Here is a 20,369-nt window from a genome sequence, read left to right on the forward strand (position 1 = left end):
TTTTATTTTATTTATTTATTTTTTGTACTGTAGAAGAAAGTAAGTCATACGGTTTTGGCACAACATTGAGGGTGAGTAAATGATGACAGAATTTTAATTTTGAAGTGAACTGTCCCTTTAGTCGCTGCGTAATGCATATGTTGCCAGTCGGGTTCCAGGTAGTTTGAGCAGTGAACTGGAGAGTTGTAAATATCATTGTGCATTTTAGCAAAGCACTGAATCCCATTACGCCACGAAATTAAATTAAACTTCTTTCATTAATTCAGAAGTGAGGAGTTTCCATCGTGTGGAGAGCTCAAGATTTCGCCCTCAATGTGAATGTGAATCACACATGACCCCTTATGGACAAAAGCGGTAGGGCAATTTGAGGTGTATATTGTAAGTTTGCATGACAAGTGACAGCTGCATCTGGCAACAAGGATGCAGTTGTAAAGTAATTAAAAATGGTGAGAAACTTAAAAGAAATGGTGACCTATAACAATCCCTAAAATAGCCTCTTTCCCTTATACATTATAATACATTTGAACCTTAAACCTTGATGTTTAAAAGTTAAATGTTATCTGTCAGCTACTCATATTCAGGTTGAATTTCTGTCACAAAAAGGTCCTTAGTGCACTGCACACCTTTATTCATAGTACAATGCCAAGTATTTACTACAGGCGATTTTCATAAATATTCTAAAATATTCAGAATTTTCAAAAATAAATATTTTTTTATGTGACCATCTCAGACAAAGAACATTTTCACATATTCTCAGAGTGTTGAGAATATTTTTTATAAGTTATTATAGTTATATTATATTAAAAAACTATTATAACACTATTATAATAATAACAACAATAATTAATAATAATATATTATAATATTATATTTATATATACCATATTATAAATGATAAATGATATCATGATAATACCATTTTTATTTTTATTTTTTTTAATTTATTTTTTTGTTGTTGTTTTTGGACTTTGACCATGGTATTCTTAGAACTACAGTGGAAATAACATTGTAGATGAATATTGAAATCAACCAAGTATAGGGAGACAGGGGCTTGTTGTCACACTTTTAACTTAAGTGAATATTTCTCCGGGTGAAATAAAAGCTCGAATATTTTTACAGTAATTGCCCAGGAAAAAAGATAAAGTTCAATGAACACACGTTGACCTCCAGTGACAACTTGCCCCAACTGTGGGGCATATTGGCACATTAGAATCTGCCATTAAACCAGTGGCATAGATTTCACTGAACATTGGGGGATGACGGAGGAGCGTGTTCCCACCATCACAACCACCAAAACAAAATCTACACCTCTCTACATAAATCTGGAAATGCATTGAACAGTTTAATATAGCTGTTGAGCTACATTTAAAAAGTAACACTATTATGAAGCACTGACTAAACTATTCCCTAATGAACAAAAATAGAAAATGTAATGTACAAAAAAAATAAAAAATTATTTATATATATATATATATATATATATATATATATATATATATATATATATATATATATATATATAATATATATATATAAATTTGGCCAACAAATATTGCAGTTAAAAAACTGTATACATTTAACAACATTCAATAAAACAACATGCCCCCACAACATTATTTATTAAAAATACCTTTGTCCTAAAAACACATTTAAAACTATTCTGTAAAAATCTGCCTTCATACTAGAATTGACTCTTGCCTTAATGTATGCCAGTGTGGTTTAATTATGTTTGCTTGTTTAACCAAGAGCAATAAAAATATGATGACAGTGAAATTTACTTAACCAGCTTACAAAACCTCAGCTAGGGAAAACACAATTGAGCAACTGGACTTTTGACTTCAAATCTCATTGTTATTGAAATGTAGCTCTTATAATAACTTCCCATTGTGATAACTAGCCCCGGTCCCCCTATATCAAAGTACCATGGTGTCACCATTGGATACCACCATTGTACTACAGTAATGCCACAATGTTTTTGTAAGGGTCTGTGTAAGAATCTCATCACTGAAATAAGACCTTAGTTTAGGACTAGATCTTTACTGGCTTTCTTTACCTCTCTCTCACTGACATCACATTCTGACTCACTGACGTCTCTTGAAGTACTGTATCCTGCATGCTGAGAAGATTCTTCTCTCCTTCCTGTTCAAAGAGGGACACATCCTCTGCCACTGAAGCTTTGACACAGACAGACAGACACACAGACAGACAGACAGACAGACAGTTTGAAATGGTTAACACACAAAACCTGTTCGAATTCAATTTTCTCCCAAACAGATTTTTAACTGGTTTTCAAGGTTATAGGTATATTTCACCCAAAAATGAAAATATTCTCATCATTTACTCACCCTCATGCCATCCCAGATGTGTGTGACTTTCTTCTACTGAACATATGAAGATTTTTCGAAGAATATTTCAGCTCTGTAGGTCCATACAATGTGAATGGTGGGCAGAACTTTGAAACTCCAAAAAGCTCATAAAGGCAGCATAAAAGTAATCAACACTGAAACAATCCAGTGGTTAAATCCATGTCTTCTGAGGAGATATGATAGGTGTGGGTGAGAAACAGATCAATATTTAAGTATTTTTTACTGTAAGTCTCCACTTTCAGTTTCATTTCCACATTCTTCGTCTTTTGTGTTATGGCGATTCGGCTTCTCCCCCTCTGCACCCGTGGAGTGCAGAGAACACCCCTGGGCGCTTCGGCAGAAACAACTAAAAGAGTATATTCTAAAAAGAGTATATTTTCTTTCTAAAAGAGCGAACACACGGAACGTCTTTTTAAAGATGCCTTTCCGTTTGTGTGTTATTCCTGGTTGCGGTCGATATCTCTCCGCTTCTGATGGCCACGATCGCTGTCTTATGCGTCTGGGCACTGCCCACGCGGAGACATCGTTCGTGGATGAGTCATGTCCTCATTGCGAGAACATGACCATGGCAACATTGCGGTTGCGGCTTGCTTACGTAAGAAAACAAGCCACCCCAGCGGCTCCTCGCACCGTTCCTTCTACTTACGGGTAGCGTCGGTTAGCACTGGGGGCAATTTGGGGACATCAATGGGACCACCTCCGCCGGGTATCCCCCCATGGACCTCCCATTCCCCAGCATGCTTGCTTGCCCCAATCGGGCTCTTGCACGAGACCGGCGGCTCATCTCAGCACGAGTTCGACTTCTCGTTTGGAGCTCTGGAAGATGATGAGTTATCGAGCGCAGCATCGGAGAGTGGGCTCATCCAGTCTGATGCAGAGGCAAAGCCTACGGTGCCGCTGGACAAGCCGCCTCCGCCCTACACGCCATGGCTCTTTTGCAAGTACACCAAGCCAAGGCAATAAAAGAACTGCACGAGGGTAGTTCTGACCCAGGATTGATGCAGGGACTGCGCTCGGCGATCGACATCGCTCTCCGGGCGACGAAGGTCACGGCATGGTCTCTCGGGCAGGCGATGCCATGGGCTGTTCTCACTTCTACCGTCAGGCAGGCGGTATCGCAGCATCAGGACCCGCACCAGCCGACTCCATGATAGCTTCTTCCCCCAAGCAATCAGACTTTTGAACTCTTGATCTCCTACGATCAAAATACATCAGCACTGCACTTTATTATTCTTACTCTTATATCTCACACCGGACTGTCATAAATTATATCATTATTATATTATATTCTCTCTTAACAAATTACTATCAACCGACAGCCTTGAATGTCAATACAGTACAATACAACCTACTGTACATTCTATATATACTATATATACTTTTTTTTATTGAATAATTGTGTGTATTGTATACTGTACAGTGTATGTTATTATTTGTATATTGTGTTGTGTGTAATTATGTGTATATTAGACTTTAAATTGTGTTGTGTTAATTTGATGTTATTGTAAATTGGTATATGTCTCATCACTGTCACGACTGCTATGTTGATTGGAACTGCACCCAAGAATTTCACACACCATTGCACTTGTGTATATGGCTGTGTGACAATAAAAGTGATTTGATTTGATTTGATTTGATGTCCAGTCTGGTGGTCCAGGAGCGCCACCTTTGGCTCAACTTGGTCGAGATGGGAGAGGCGGACAAGGCACGGTTCCTTAACACCCCTGTTTCTCGGGTTGGCCTGTTTGGCGACGCCATCGAGGACTTTGCCCAGCAGTTCTCGGCGGTGAAGAAGCAGACGGAGGTTTTACAACATATCCTGTCCCGGTGCGGCTTAAGACCCCGCACCTTGTCTGCTCATCGCCAAGGGCATCCTCCTGCAGCAACATCACCGGCTCCGCCGCAGCCCGCTCCCATGGCCTGGCTCCAGCATGGAGCCCTCCGCAGGAAGCAGACGCCACCCGTCTCGCGGCCGGCCACTAAGAACCCGAGGAAGGCTTCAAACCACCCCCGAGACGGGCGACCCAGGGGCGAGGAGACCCACTTCTCTGGGACTTTTCGACAGACCACTCCATCCCCCGGTGGAGGGCTGGGAGGAGAATCTTTTGTCGCCGCATGCCCAGGAGGCTGCGCCACCCAAAAAGCTGACAAAAGAATGACAAAAGAATGGTTCCCTCGTCTACTGGGTCACATATCTGGTGCGCATGGCCGTTGTCACGACCACCGTCCACCGTCCCATTTTGGCAGGTATGACGCTGTTCAAAAGTCTTCATACCCTTAGTTTTTAATTCTGTGTATTGCCTCCTTTATCATCAATGACAGCGTCTTTTGACAGCGTCTTTTGTAATAGTTGTCTATGAGGCCCCAAATTCTTGCAGGTGGCATAGCTGCCCATTCGTCTTGGCAAAATGCCTCCAGGTCGTGCAAAGTCTTTGGTCGTCTTGCATGAACCGCACGTTTGAGATCTCCCCAGAGTGGCTCAATGATATTAAGGTCAGGAGACTGTGATGGCCACTCCAGAACCTTCACCTTTTTCTGCTGTAACCACTGGAGGGTCAACTTGACCTTGTGCTTAGGGTCATTGTCATGCTGGAATGTCCAAGAGCATCCCATGCACAGCTTTCGTGCAGAAGATTGTCTGCCAATATTTTCTGATAACATGCTGCATTCATCTTGCCATCAATTTTCACAAGATTCCCCGTGCCTTTAGAGCTCACAGACCCCCAAAACATCAGTGAGCCACCACCATGCTTCACAGTGGGGATGGTATTCTTTTCACTATAGGCCTTGTTGACCCTTCTCCAAACATTGCACTTATGGTTGTGACCATAAAGCTCTATTTTGGTCTCGTCACTCCAAATTACAGTGTGCCAGAAGCTGTGAGACGTGTCAAGGTGTTGTCATTTGTGGCATTGGCACAGTAAAGGCTTCGTTTTGACAACTCGACCATGCAGCTCATTTTTGTTCAAGTATTGGTGTATTGTGCTCCTTGAAACAACCACACCATCTTTTTCCATTTACATTTACATTTATGCATTTGGCAGACGCTTTTATCCAAAGCGACTTACAGTGCCCTGATTACAGGGACAATCCCCCTGGAGCAACCTGGAGTTAAGTGCCTTGCTCAAGGACACAATGGTGGTGACTGTGGGGATTGAACCGACAACCTTCCGCTTACCAGTTTTTCCAGAGCAGCCTGTATTTCTCCTGAGGTTACCTGTGGGATTTTCTTTGTAACCTGAACAATTCTTCTGGCAGTTGTGGCTGAAATCTTTCTTGGTACCTGACCTTGGCTTGGTATCAAGAGATCCCTGAATTTTCCACTTCTTAATAAGTGATTGAACAGTACTGACTGGTATTTTCAAGGTTTGGATATCTTTTTATATCCTTTTCCATCTTTATAAAGTTCCATTACCTTGTTACGCAGGTCTTTTGACAGTTCTTTTCTGCTCCCCATGGTTCAGTATCTAGCCTGCTCAGTGCATCCACGTGAGAGCTAACAAACTCATTGACTATTTACACACAGACACTAACTGCAATTTAAAAAGCCACAGGTGTGGGAAATTAAACTTTAATTGCCATTTAAACCTGTGTGTGTCACCTTGTGTGTCTGTAACAAGGCCAAACATTCAAGGGTATGTAAACTTTTGATCAGGGCAATTTGGGTGATTTCTGTTATCATTATGATTTAAAAAGGAGCCAAACAACTATGTGATGATAAATGGCTTCATGTGATCACCATCCTTAAATAAAAGAATGTTGTTGTTTTTTTGCATGATCAGTCATATTTTCAAAATCAATGCCAAAATTTCACAATTTTTGCCAAGGTATGCAAACTTTTGAGTTGTAGATGAGCAACCTCAGAGCCCACGGTAGGTCTGTCTGTGAAGGTTTAGTAGTTATTGTTAAAATCAATTCACCTATGGAAAAACCAGTTGAAAATCTACACATATACCAAATGAATTGCTAAACCATTAAGATCAGTTGGATCAAATGATAGACAAATGTATTAAACTGAACGAGAACAGATGCAAACAAAAAATTTGATGTTAATATCATTATGAAAGGCAGTTACTTTCAATGAAAGCTATATATAGATGAAACACTTATTTGGTGTTGTGAAAACGTTACTTTGTGATTTTGTCTTCTGTCCTTAGTCAATTGAAAATATGCTGAAATGTTTGAAAACACTGCATTTTTGATGATCTGTTGTGATATTAATTCTAGGAGTTTTGAAAATGTACCACTTACTTGTGAAAATAGTACCAAAGCAAATAAAATAAAAAATCTGTAAATGTCAGTTCTTCACACAAAGCCATCACATGGCTTCAGAAGCCTTGGATATAGCTCAAGTTATCTGGACAGCTATTGTAATACTTTTTGTAGCTCAAGAGTGTCTGTTCCCATTCAATTTCATTGTGTGGAAAAGAGCAGCTAGAACATTCGACTAAACATCTCATTTTGTTTTCAACAAAAGAAAGAAAGCTATACGGTTTCGTAGCAACATATAGTTGAGTAAATGATGATAGAATTTTCATTTCTGGGTAAACTATGCCTTTAAAAACAGCCATTTAACCCATCCTTACTGAGATAACAGGTTGTTTCATGCTTTGTAATGAGTTGTAATTGCTGGTGCCAACGCTGGACAACAAAAGACGAAGATTAAGTGGATTTAGTCCAGATGATCATTACATAGAGAGGGGATGTATGACCAAGGCGTTTGAATCTATTATTATGTGTTGCAAGGTTTGTGAGTAGAAGAATATTGCATGCAGTCAATGCGAATGAAGAGGGAATGGAATGCATTGATTTACAGGACTGTTCAGTACAACTTAAGCTGTACAGCATCTATGGCATACTGTTGATTAGATATCTTTTTGACTTAATTTTTATATTAAAACAGAATTTACAGGAGGTGCATTTATAATGGAAGGGCAAGGCATACCAGATGGTTTTAAAGCAAAAATGTGAATCCCAGAAAGCGATTTGCGTTTACAGGGCAGCCCATACTGTACGCTCGTATAAGAGCAAGTACGGATTTCTCAAAATCACCGCCAGATGGCGCAAAGGGACACTTTTTGCAACAAAGTTTAGTGTGAAGAAAGTAGGAGTAATTATGATTAACAGTGTTAATATTTTGTATTGTATTTAATACATTTTGATGTGTAAAAGTAGATCTAACAATATAAAATTAATGGCAGCTTAGTTATAACTTATAACTTTTTTTTACCAATGGCATATTTAAGAATATATGATCGAATGACATTACCCCACAGTCCAACGACATGCAGGTCAAGTGAATAGAAGACTAAAATTGCCATAGGTGTGAGTGAGCGTGTGAATGTGTTTTTCTGTGTGTGTTAGGCCTGTGATGGACTGGCCACCTGTCCAGGTTGTTTCCCCGCCTTCCACCCGAGACATCTGGGATAGGCTCCAGCACTACCCGTGACCCTGCATAAGATAAGCGGCTATAGAACATGGTTGGATGGATGATAGAATGTCAGCCTTCTTCAAAAAAACAGAAACTGTTGCTTCATAGCTATAGGCCTATTGCTTAATAGCATCATCCTGAAAATCAAAACGAAAATTCCCCTGAGATTACTGTAACTGTCCAAAGACATTTATAATTTAAATGGTGAAAGGAGGAAGAAAAACATCTGGCAAATGTTTTTAAGAATGATTTATATGCTGCATTTAAAAGTATTTATTTATTTATTTTTAATTACTACATTTTATAAATGTATTAGTATCAGTACAAACATTAATTCAATAACTGACGTCATTTACACCATTTTAAATGTCTATTTATTTGTCCGTTTTAAAAATGATTTATTTACATACAGAATTTACTATATACAGTACAATGTAAAGTAGTCCTCCTTAATATATGAGATCAAATTAGAGATTTAAACTGAGAGCCTTTGAAACTGCAGCTTTGCATCCCCTCTTTGCCAGATTGTTACCTTTTTGGGGGTCAGGTTGTCCGATTTACTAAATCATAATATTTGTGATCTACACAACAAAATTGTGTTTCTCTTCTAAACTTGTTTTCTCTGCTTTCAATTAATGTGATTCTCTCAAATGTGCACTCTCCTAGATTACATTATGTCGGGTGAATGTGAACCAATCAAGTATGTTCAACATTATGGGCAAGACCATTTGGGCAGGGGATTTGTAGTTCCCAGCATGCTTTGCATGGGAACATTTTTGAAATTAAGTGTTGTTTTATGCATTTTTGAGCAAGACGAAAAACGGGGAGACTTAATATTGTCTAATGTTGTTATTTTGGGATTTAGAACCAATTCTGTTACGCTGGGTTATCATTGTGGTGAAGAGTGGAGCTTTTGCTTAGGTTGAGGATGGGTACACAAACAACATACTTTATGCTGCTTTCCTCAAAGAGCAATTACCACTTAGCATGCTAATATATGCAATTGCAAGCTAAAGGTTAGCAAACAAGCATAAACAAAAATATAAATCCACAACGTGACAAGAAAATATGAAGTAAAATGGAAAAAATGGCTAATGTTAGGAACACATATAAAGTCAATTTGAGGCTACTTAATTGGGTCATTTAAAAAAAAAAATTTATTCAATTGTTTAAATTACATCAACAAATTGTGTTTTCTGACAAAGAATTATTGAGCTGAACCAAGTGGAAAAAATATGTTTATGTAACTTAATCGATTCACATGGAACTGATGTACATGATTAAATCATGTAAATTCAAAGCATTTTTTTCAGTATAACTAAAGGCATAATGGGAGACTATGGACAGCTAACACAAAGGTTCAAATCCAGGTAAGAGTGACCCAACAATGGGTAAACGACAACCTTAGTTATGCGTCCCATTTATGCACTGCAAGTCTCATGTAATGTAACTTGACAATTAACGATGTAATTAAGGTTATTTTTACAGCAGAGCCCAAAAGTCTGAGTCCACATTGAAAATCTGGGAATTAAAATGTGATTTAATCCTAGAAATAAACAGAAAGATGTATTTTAAAACAAAGAAAAGTGATGGCCAAAAAAGGAATAGGAAACATTTAAGATTCTGGAGCATTTTACAAATTTGTGACACTGACCAAAAGGCCGGCACAGTCATAGTATTTACAGTAGTAACATCACAAGATGCTCGATTCTCAATTACTATATAAACTTGTGGAGTTCATGCCAGCTCGAGTGCATGTCGTCACCGAAACAAAAGGAGAATATACCAAATATAATTTTACACGAAGTGCTTCAGGCAAGTGCTTGACAGCATTTGAAAATGTCCAAAAATGTACCCATGTTCATGGCACTTTGACAGATGCGTTTCCTGCCGGGTAACTGAGTAGTTGAGAGCATAAACTGATTTCAAGTAAGTGTTCGGGATTTATTGGTTACTAAGTGTTGAATAACTGCACAACCAAGAAAATGTGTTTCATTACAATTAAGCATGATAACATCCTCCCACAAAAGGAATTACATACAAAACAGGAAATGGCACAAGAATGAGCTTTTCAGCTGGTACAGTGTGAAGCAAAGAGAGCTGAAAGCCTGGCAGAAACACTCACTGGAGTCTCACATACTGTACTTAGGGCCATCTGTGCCGGTAGATAACTGAGGCAATGCATTCAGTGACACTGAAGAAGCAGGTAGTGCTTAGACCTTGATTCACCCAGTGTACCATCCATTTAATGGATGCAAATTGCTACAATTTCAGAGAGAGGCAGGAAATTGAGGAATGTCTCCTCCATCGACCCAGGCATTTCACATAATCTGAGGACACATTTCTGGAGACACTGCAATAATGCTGAACAAACCCTGTCCAGTGAATATGTTCAAGACAAAGACCACCAATTCTTGTCAACTTCAAAGGAATAGTTCATCCAAAAATGTACATTCCGTCATCATTTACTCACCCTCATTTCGTTCCAACTCCATAGCACCATTGCTCTCAAATATCATTCATGCTCGCACATATTCACACTTGGCACAAGAAGACGCACTGCCCCACGACTGATGTCAATAATGCCAGATGCCTTTGGTTCTCGTGTTTCTCAAAACCACCGCAAGTTGTCACACAGGTTTAGAACGACATGAGGGTGAGTAAATGATGACTGGTTTTTTATTGCTTTTTTGGGGGGGGGTAAACGGTTTAACCCTCTAACAGTAAGTGATAAGGACGGCATAAATCAAGAAAAGAAAAACACAAGAAACAGCAAGGAAAGATGAACTGTGCAATTTTCAACAAAATTAAATTAATACAACTTAAAATATTTAGTTATTGTTATTTTATTAAATATTACTCAATTCTATTTGATGGATTTTTGTAAAAAAAAAAAAAAAAAAAAAAAAAAATTGGAATGTCTAAATAATAAAATTATTATGTACTTTAACCAAAACAAAACTTAAACAGAGGCAGACTGAAAATATAAAGTTTAATATAACCATTAAAATATTAATACAGCAAAGAACAGTAACAATAATAACACCAGGAGATCAAACGGAAAAGAAAAGATTAGAATCTAAAACAATTTTACGTCACAACATTTTCAATTAGGAAAATTCAAATAATCAGCTGAATGAATACGTATCATAAAAAGAGTAACAACATGAAAATTTGATGAAAACCCTCCTCAGTAACAGATTTGTCACTCTAAGGCCAGAAACATACTCTACGCAGACGCAAATGTGAAAGTATGGCCAAAGTATAGCAAACAGTCACGCATGGGTTGACAAAATATCATGTTTTGTACTAGCCCTTTCTAAAAAAAAATACATAAATAATAATAATAATAATAATGTATCTGGAACTTCATGATATGCTGGATGTGATATTATACATGAAGCTAGCTATAAACAGGTCAATAATTGGAAAATGCGTGCTAATGATTTTATTACATAGGCGAAAGAAAAACAAAACATTTTAATCCTAAATGTCTACAGATCATAGCCTCTTCCACACCAACAACACTCTTCAGTTTAGCTTTGACAAAGCATTGATCACTCTTATAACACCAAACTACTGTATTAGCTTTCAAATGCAGTTCAAACGTATAGAATGATAATAGATGTTCATTTTCAAATGAATACAAAAAAAGTAAGATTTAATCTACACACCTATCAAAGGCGTCATTTACGGGGCGGGACGGGTGGGATGTGTCCCTACCACTTTTGCCTTTGCCAGTTTTGTCCCCACCACTTTTTGAAATTGCTTTCATCAGGTAAGTGTCTAATGCAGAAGAAACATCTCTAGTTCTTGAGCAGGAGTTTCCAATTTGTTCATGTGTGTTATTATAACTGGTGATCCAGCACTGTTATTTTTAAAGTTATGATGAGTGCTTGCTGTGGCAGTTATCAGAGCCGTTGCGTGACCGCGTGCAGAGATGTTCTCTCGTGCATCCAGATGCGCGCTCTACTCACTCTGCTGTTGCGTAATTTGCGCTTCTTTCCAGTTAAATCGCAAAAGCAAAATGCAAACAGACGTGTCTGCTCCAACCCGATCTCATGAAAAGTCATACATAATTTATGAGTTGGCTATTTCGTATGGTCTCGCACGATGTTGTTCGCATAAACTCGTACGACTTCATCACGTGCAAATTCCCGTATGTCTAATGCGGAAGTAAGCGTGAGTTCTGCGCACGAGACATTAACGAAATACTTATTAATATTATGCCCTTACCCAAACCCCTCATCTAAACTTAACCAATCAGTAGAGTGTTTAAACATGATAGGAAGCTGTTGTGTGAGACAGAAGCAAGTAATTGTCGAGTATTAGATGGAAACGATGTCCAGCGACGTCATTGGCTGTAGTGAAAGTCGTAGGAATTCAAACAAGTGCAGTCGCACGATATCATACGAATTAGGCAGATTTAGAAAAGTTGTACGAATCCTGACGATTTCGTCGTGAGAGTGTGTTGGTCTGCTCTCATGATATACATCCACTAACGTACAGATGCAATCTTCGTTTATTAAAATTAAAAGTTATATTAGAGCGGATTAGAACCTGGAACGCCTTGTACTAAATGCAAAAACCAATAATATTCCAATATTTATTGGAGTGCTTGAATTTGTCATCAAAAATGACTATCAAAACAGTAAAAGATTATTTGACACTATCTGCACATAACCTAATTAATATTCATAAGTTTACAGTGAAGCATATTTGAATCTCTCTTTCTCTCTGTGTCTTCATTTCCTTGTTACTTTAGTGGCACTTAAAGTACTATAATGATAATGCAACCTTTAAAACTCACTTCTACAAGCATCCTCTTTCTGCAGCTACAAGATCTTACAGACCTAAAGAGCTGTCATCCCTGTTTGATCTTTTTCACTCTCTTTCTCTCTATTACACACACATGCATGTATACACCTACACACATCTGCAGTTTCTTTAAGCAGTAATTTTCCTAGCAAAGCGGATTAGAAAATGCATATAGTGTGTGTCATTTTTACATTATATCAGGCTGGTATATAAACTATTTTTTCCATTATTATACAAAGCCAAATGTCCTCTAAGGCAGTTCATGGCATACATAACAGTACACACTCATATTCACACACTCCAAAAAGAACTATAGAACAGGATTATAATGTAAACGGTGAAAATGTGCCGTTGCTACCTTAAGTGTCCCCAAATAGTATTTGGACACTTAAGCCACGCTTAAAAATATATGAAATATTGTATATGCACTAGTCTAGAGATAAAATATAAAAACCAAGCGGCTTTCATTAGAAATATAGCAAAAGCACACTTCAATCCAATTTTTTTCACAAAAATACGCCTGTGTTGTTATGTTTTAAACGATTTAACAATAGATATACTTCAAACAATCAATCAATAAATAAATAAGATAAAAATGTATTTGGACAATTTTGAATGTTGAACATACCAGTAATTGCAAACATGTTCAGAAAAGTGAAGTTAGTGCTGAGGAACGGTCATCTGTTTGCAGAAATCACTTTTTTTTATTTGATTTAACGCACTGACATTCATACTTTTCGGTAGCCAGATTTTTCTACCTGATCTGAGCCTTAACAATCCTACAAAAAAATAAAAAAAAATAATAATTGTTGGTGTAACCTCATGTGGTCAGGTTTATCCAGTCTTATTAAATAATATTTTTGACAGTAATGAAACCGGCTATTTAGATATTACCACATGAAGCATTGAGCGGGATTAAAGGAGAGGGGGGTTGAGAGGGCCTAGGGGGGCACTGCCCCTTAGACTTCCCCAAGAAACTTTCGACACCCCTCGCCCGGTCCAATGAGAGTCAACCACTTGCCCACCCTAAGATCAAAACACATGTTTAGGTTGCCTGACAATTTCTTTTTTTTTTTTTTTTTTTACAGTGTACAATATTTTAATAGAACAATAGATAAAACTCCAACAACTGCATGTTTGTTGTTTTACATGTAAATATTCTCTCTAACACACACAAAAAACAGACCTTCCAAACACGTTGCTGGCAATTGAAGGGTGGATGAGATCAGTCAGCAGAATGGCTGGATCCCTCGCTCCCATCCTGAGAAAGGAAAAAGAAAGTGGGATGCTAAACCAGGCACACTCACGATCAATTAGCTTTCATGCTCTAGAGAGCGCTGAGGGCAGTCCCATTAGCTCAAAAGCACTTATCCCCCCTTACAAAAAAACACGCAAACCACTCTTCCATAACAACACACTTGTTTGAATATTAATCTCACACAGACTCATCTTAATTAAGCATTTCATTAGCACATAAGACGCAGAGGATTCAATATGATACAGGGGTCTACCGCTGTGTTGCTAATGCCTCTCAGATTTAGTATGCTGGTTGTAGAATAGTAAGGAAATTGAGTATCAGGTTTGCCACTGTTTGCTAACTATACTCTGTGCATACAACCTTATTACACACATTGGAGTTTGGAACAAAGATTGAAAACAGTTAGGCAATGTTAGGTTAAAGGGTTGTCTTAAAGATTAGTATACTCAAAAATGTCAGTTATGTAATTTGCTTATACCCTCATGTTGTTCCAAACCAATATGGCTATTTTTTCTTCTGCGGCACAGAAAAGGAAACATTTTGAAGAATGTTGATGCTGTTATTTTCCATACAATGTAAGTGAATTTGGACTGCCAGCAGTGTTGGGTGTAATCTGATTACAAAGTAATTAGTTACTTTAATATAATTACTTTATAGTCAACAAAAAGTAGTGTAACAAATTACCTTGTAAATTTTTGTAATCAGATTACAGTTAAAGACTTTCAATGAAGGTAATTACTTTTAGGTACATTACTCTTGGATTACACATATTTCTAAAATAATATTGTGTATAATACATTTAAAAAATGAATTCATATTTATTTTTGTATGTCTGTTTGTGCTTCTGTGACAGCTGAAGAGTGAACGACCAGTGGCGTAGCCAGAAACAAGCCTTTGGGTGTGCCAAGAGAAAATTGGTGCGCAAGAACTAAAGCACAGTTAAGTGAAATATTATAAAATGACCATTAACAACCACTCCACCAATTTCTTTTTGGCTGTAATTTTTTTAAGCTCTGTGTATTTTAAATTAGTGAGAAAAAAAATGCAGTGGAGTAAATTGTCCTGTTAATATCTAAAAATATGTCAAAAAAAAAAACACAAAAAAAACAAACATTTGGAATGATTCATCATTATTTTCCAAAATATGCTAAAGACAGAAATATAAATGATGGTACAATATGCACAATACAGAAAAACGTATTTAAAAAAAATACATCAGGTTTTAGTTACATTAAGTTAATTGTGGAAAGAAATAAATCAGTAATGCATTTTGATGAACAGAAGAATGCACAACTGTAATAAGATTCAAAACCTTTTTTTGTATTTATGGAGTACAGGGAGGTTTAATTCATAATGAAAAAAATAATAATGATGTTGTTACAGTAATTATTAAGCCAATATAAATAAAGGATAATTTCATGTCTGACATGATGCAAACAGTAAAGTGTAAAAAAAAACAAAAAAACCTGCCATTTCATTTAGGTGTGCAAGCTTGCATTTTGGGTGGCAGTTGCACACCCTGGCACACCCGTGGCTACGCCACTGTGTACAACGAAGAACAAGGAGGAAATATTAACATTATTTTGAAATAGTTGAGTGGAAAAACAAAAAGTAACTTAAAAGTAAAGTAATTTGTACTGTAACTACATTTTCAGTGAAATAATATTAATCTGATTACAATTTTTAGAGAAGTAATTTATGGTGGATTACTTTTTTGAGTAACTTACCCAACATTGACTGCCAGTCCCTATCATTCCACCTAACATTTTGTTTTATTTTCCACTGTTTATAAAAAAGTCATATGGGTTTAAAACAACATGAGGTTGAGTAAATGATGCACAGCCTCTGAAACGATTTTCTGTTTCAGCTGATGTCACCAAGTCCTCTTATTTTTCAACCCATTTCCTACAACCATCTGGCTCGATAAAGCCCACTTTTCATGACCCAATAAACTCCAAAAAAAAAAAAAAAAAAAAATGTATTTGATAAAATTATTAGTCCTGCCCTAATTTTTTCTCCCTGAATATCCTGTTTTACTTGAACATACATCAGATTCCGGAAAAAAACTGGTTGTGAACTCTGTTTTTTGTTGACTTTAAAAATTACTATTGTTGCTGCAACCCCATGTAGTCAGGTTATTTCAGTCACTCCATTCTAAATGATATAATAAAAATAATTATAATATGAATCACAATTTAGATTACCTGGCAAAACATTATTATATCTCAAAGCAGCTCAAATTCAACTAACACAGTAGTGGTTCTATGTTGAAGCTAAAATGATCCAGGAGGGCGGCCAGTAATGAGCATCATTTAGTTTGCTGCCAGAGGACATTTGAGCTCATTTACCTGGTCTGCTTTGCACATCAACATTCATGATCCTGCCGCAGCACTCTCTTATGGAGCATAAGCCATTTCTCCCTGTTCAATTCAGACGATTTGTATACTGTTCTCATTGTGTTAGGTAATTTTTGAGCTAGCTAAATCTGAAACAATAAAAATCTCAAAATGTCATACTTGCACCTCTTTCAGTTTTTCTGTAATAACAGGGTGATGAAAAAATATCTTATACCCATCCAAAAGCACTTAAATAAATATGGCCTTAAAACACCCATTAACTGCAATATAATAGTAAATAGTAAAATACATATAAAAAAGATATTTCAACCAGGCCATTTATGCCCTGCTGAAAATATAAACCTAGTTTAAACCTGTCTAAGGTGGTCTTAGCTGGTTTAAGGTGGTCTCTAAGCATGGCCAAGCTGGTGTTTAGCTGAATTGCCAGGTGGTCTCCAATCCTGGCCAGCTCACAAGTGCTACTCAAAAATTATCAAAACAGACCATGCTAACCAGCTTTGTCAGGCTGGGAGACCGGGTTAAACCTGTTTTTCAGCAGGATAATCGGCTGATGTTTAACCATTTTGAAATTTTCTGCATCAGGGATTTTTTATCTTCTAGGCAGAGCTGGGGATGGGGGTTGAGATATTTAGAAACAGACCTGATCGGCATTGACTGATAACTGTGTCTGCTTTTCTGAATAACAGAAGTGTGTCAGGTCCAAAATCTACCCTGTTAATGGGTAATGTGCATTGATTTTTTTTATTTTTTTTTATTTATCAGTGAATTTTTAATTATTGTGTCCAATAAATGTTTAACCAACTTTGTGCATATATCATTGACTAATATTACATTATATATATATATATATATATATATATATATATATATATATATATATATATATATATATATATATATACTAAGGACTACATCATATTGGCCTACATATTGGTAGGGTACAATGGGGTTAAAGGCCGCACATTAGATTTTGTTTTCTCCCAAAATACAAAATCGCATAAAAAATAAATAAATTAATTAAAAAAATAAAATAAAATAAAAAATAAACACTTGTTTGTCACTATGCACTGCAAAAAAAATAAATAAAAAAATATAAAACAAAATCCTGATCCATGAGATCATTGCATGTATTGTCTAAAGTTTGATTTTGAGGTAACTGATCTAATATTTAATAGTTTTTCAAATGTTTTACATTTATGTAGCTAATGAAAATCCCTGACTTATTTTTTATTTTCAGTTTTGTTCAAGGTGATTTAATCAAAAGTTTTTTCGATAACTGTCCGATAAGTGAAAGTATAGTATTTGGGGTAAAAAGCCCCCAAGTTGCATGGGCAAAAGACCCCCCATAAAACATATGGTTTTTCTTAAGTGGGGGGAATACATTTATTATGAAAAATGTTCAAAGTGGGCTCACACTGACTCATCCAATCATAATGGAGATTCATTTGTCTATAGAATACTTGAGATGTAATTTCTAAATGTGACTAAAATTAACAGTAAATGATGCACACTTTTCTGAAGAATAAACATTATTGTAATTTGGTATTCCGAAAAGTATCTTGCTGAATCAAAAGTATTTGCATTAGTTGACCAATTTTGACTTATAACTATGCCCAGGGCCGTAGCAAGGAATTCTGGGCCCCATGAATATATATTGCTCTGGGCCCCTCACTTATTACAATAATACAGTTTCAGATTTGTTGTACCCCCCCCCCCCCCCCCAGACCTCTGGGCCCCTAGAATCATTACCCTTGCTATTATTTCTTTTCACACAAATGATGTTGCTCCACATATATTCAATAAAAAGAAATCTATTTTTTCCGATTTTGATACATATCACATTTTCCTTAAGGTGTGCCTTGAGCCCCGTTGTACCCTATTATACCGTCCATCCTGCTCTTAAAAATATTGGTATCTGCATCGGTTACAAAAAATAACCTCTTATCGGAATATTGGTCGACCGCTAGATTAAAACCATGTTTACCATTAAACATTCATAATAGTGTGGGTGTAATAGTAGGCTACGTCATAGGCACTGCAGTAATGTTTACCATCCCACTGGTTTCCACTAAAGCCGTTCACGAAGTAATTGGCTAAACATCGTAACTCAATGCGTGTATCCCGCGATCAAAACAAACTGGAAATATATATTAATCATCATTGTACGATAACCCATGCGAATAAAATATAAATCTGCGCGCAACCAATGTCGACTTCCAACAGTGATTTATTGGATATTTAAAAAAACCAATAGTGAGACGTCTGAATCCACATCATCAGACCGCGCGTAACTCTACCTCAGGAAACATCTCCGTTTGCCCCGCGCTTTCCACATCTGACGGTAGCGGGGCGATTGTGTGTTTCATCCGGTAAAGCATCACAATCACTAGGGCCAGAAGAACGAGCAGTAAACACACAAAAAGTCCAAGATATGTGGATAAACTCGGCAGTCTGGGGTCCGGACGTCCTATGTGCGCCGCGGTGGTGGTCCAAATCGTTTCCTCGGTTGACCTATTTAGCAAAAGTTTAGGCAAATCTTCAGGTGTGGGCGTGAAAAAGTTCCTCCAGATGATGCGCTCGTCTATCATGATGCGGAGATGCTGTCTAAAGACGCCGTAGGATGGAAAATGTAGGCTAGTTTCGGCTCTCCATCTTCTTGTAAACAAATAATGCAGTTCTGCGCCAATTCAGCAATGATTACCAGACGTCGATTCCATCATCTTGGACTGTCCAAGTGAAAACAGTGCAGATGCGTGTGTGTGGCCACCTTCTAAACAAAAGAAGCGTCTGCTTGTCATGCGAGAGATTGGCATACAGCGCCTGTGTCTTCACAAAGAACGACACTCGCGCAATTTCAATTTGTTAAGCATAAACCGTGACACTTAAAGGTGCACTCGGTCATTTTTTTCCTCATTAAAAAAGTTTAACTCCTCTAGACATGAATTGCAATTTTGTAATATATGTAGAAAATCATGAGCACTCACAGTAAAGACTCCAGTCATATCAGTAACCTTATGAAAGCCGTTTTATTCTACATGGAGAGGGTCCGCACATGGGGGCTGCCATGTTAGAATCACATGACCAGCCAAATACTATTGGCTTAATCTCAGTAACCTTCCTGTTATTTAATAAAAAAAAATGTTTTTTTTTAAATGTATCCAATTTTCTCCCCAATTTGTAATGCCCAATTCCCACTACTTAGGAGGTCCTCGTGGTGGCGCGGTTTCTCACCTCAATCCGGGTGGCGGAGGACAAGTCTCAGTTGCCTCCGCTTCTGAGACCGTCAATCCACGCATCTTATCACGTGGCTTGTTGTGCATGACACTGCGGAGACTCCCAGCACGTGGAGGCTCGTGCTATTCTTCGCGATCCACGCACAACTTACTACGTACCCCACTGAGCGCGAGGCACTGACCCCATGTGACTCTACCCTCTCTAGCAACCGGGCCAATTTGGTTGCTTAGGAGACCTGGCTGGAGTCACTCAGTCACTCGGAATACTACATTTCTACAATGGCATCTGTAACTGAAAACTATTGATTTGAAATAATGCAGCATCCAAGACACCAGGGGTCAGTGTAAGTCCAAGATGACACAAAGACAAAAGTGCACCTTTAAGTTTTAAAATATAGCTTTTAGCCAGTTCAGTCATTTTTAAACCACGTCTTTTGCTGCCTGTCTACTAGTAAACGTTTAACAATTCATGAACGGAAGAAGGCACGACACCGTCGGATGAAAAAAGTCACTGAAGACCTTGCACGTGATGGTGCGACCACGATTTTTAGATGCATCTTCATTAAAGATAGCCTTTCACATCTGTCAGAGCCACCAATCGAATGAATCGCATCGCATGGATATATAACATTATGTCAACAGCTCGATGCTCTCCTTGACTCTCAGTTGTTTACAATAATAATCTGTTATCAACACAGTGTAATAGTGTTGCACTCGTGCACTAATGTGAATCTCTCGAGACTGTTGTTTTTACTTATTGTGAGATTCTACTTCTCATGCACTGTGAAAAATGTTTTGTCCAATGACCTAAAATGTCCTTTGTGTGATGGTAACTAAATTGGTTTTATTGGTTTTAAAGTTAAAAATATTGGGGCCTGGGTTGCTCAGTGAGTAAAGACGCTGACT

At 37.4% G+C, this 20,369-nt stretch overlaps 1 protein-coding gene across 1 annotated transcript; it reads right to left on the reverse strand.

Annotated features, from left to right (window-relative positions):
* Window positions 1-13,774: 13,774 nt before the first annotated feature.
* Window positions 13,775-18,982, reverse strand: LOC127434209 (serine-rich and transmembrane domain-containing 2-like). Its single transcript, XM_051686776.1, has 2 exons — window positions 18,528-18,982; window positions 13,775-13,876 (listed from the first exon to the last, which is right to left on the reverse strand). Exons 1-2 carry the CDS (start codon window positions 18,816-18,818, stop codon window positions 13,841-13,843), a joined length of 327 nt encoding a protein of 108 aa, XP_051542736.1. The 5' UTR covers window positions 18,819-18,982; the 3' UTR covers window positions 13,775-13,840.
* Between the last annotated feature and the right edge of the window lie 1,387 nt (window positions 18,983-20,369).

The sequence above is a fragment of the Myxocyprinus asiaticus genome, chromosome 4 (genome assembly GCF_019703515.2).
Source record: "Myxocyprinus asiaticus isolate MX2 ecotype Aquarium Trade chromosome 4, UBuf_Myxa_2, whole genome shotgun sequence".
Taxonomy (NCBI): domain Eukaryota; kingdom Metazoa; phylum Chordata; class Actinopteri; order Cypriniformes; family Catostomidae; genus Myxocyprinus; species Myxocyprinus asiaticus.

What these genes read in the sequence shown, in the direction of transcription:
- LOC127434209 (XM_051686776.1), bottom strand. Translation starts at nt 18,818, where the DNA reads ATGATAGACGAGCGCATCATCTGGAGGAACTTTTTCACGCCCACACCT. An exon ending in AAACGGAGATGTTTCCTGAG is followed by an intron (nt 13,877 to 18,527) that starts GTAGAGTTACGC and finishes TTCCTTTCTCAG; the next exon opens with GATGGGAGCGAGGGATCCAG.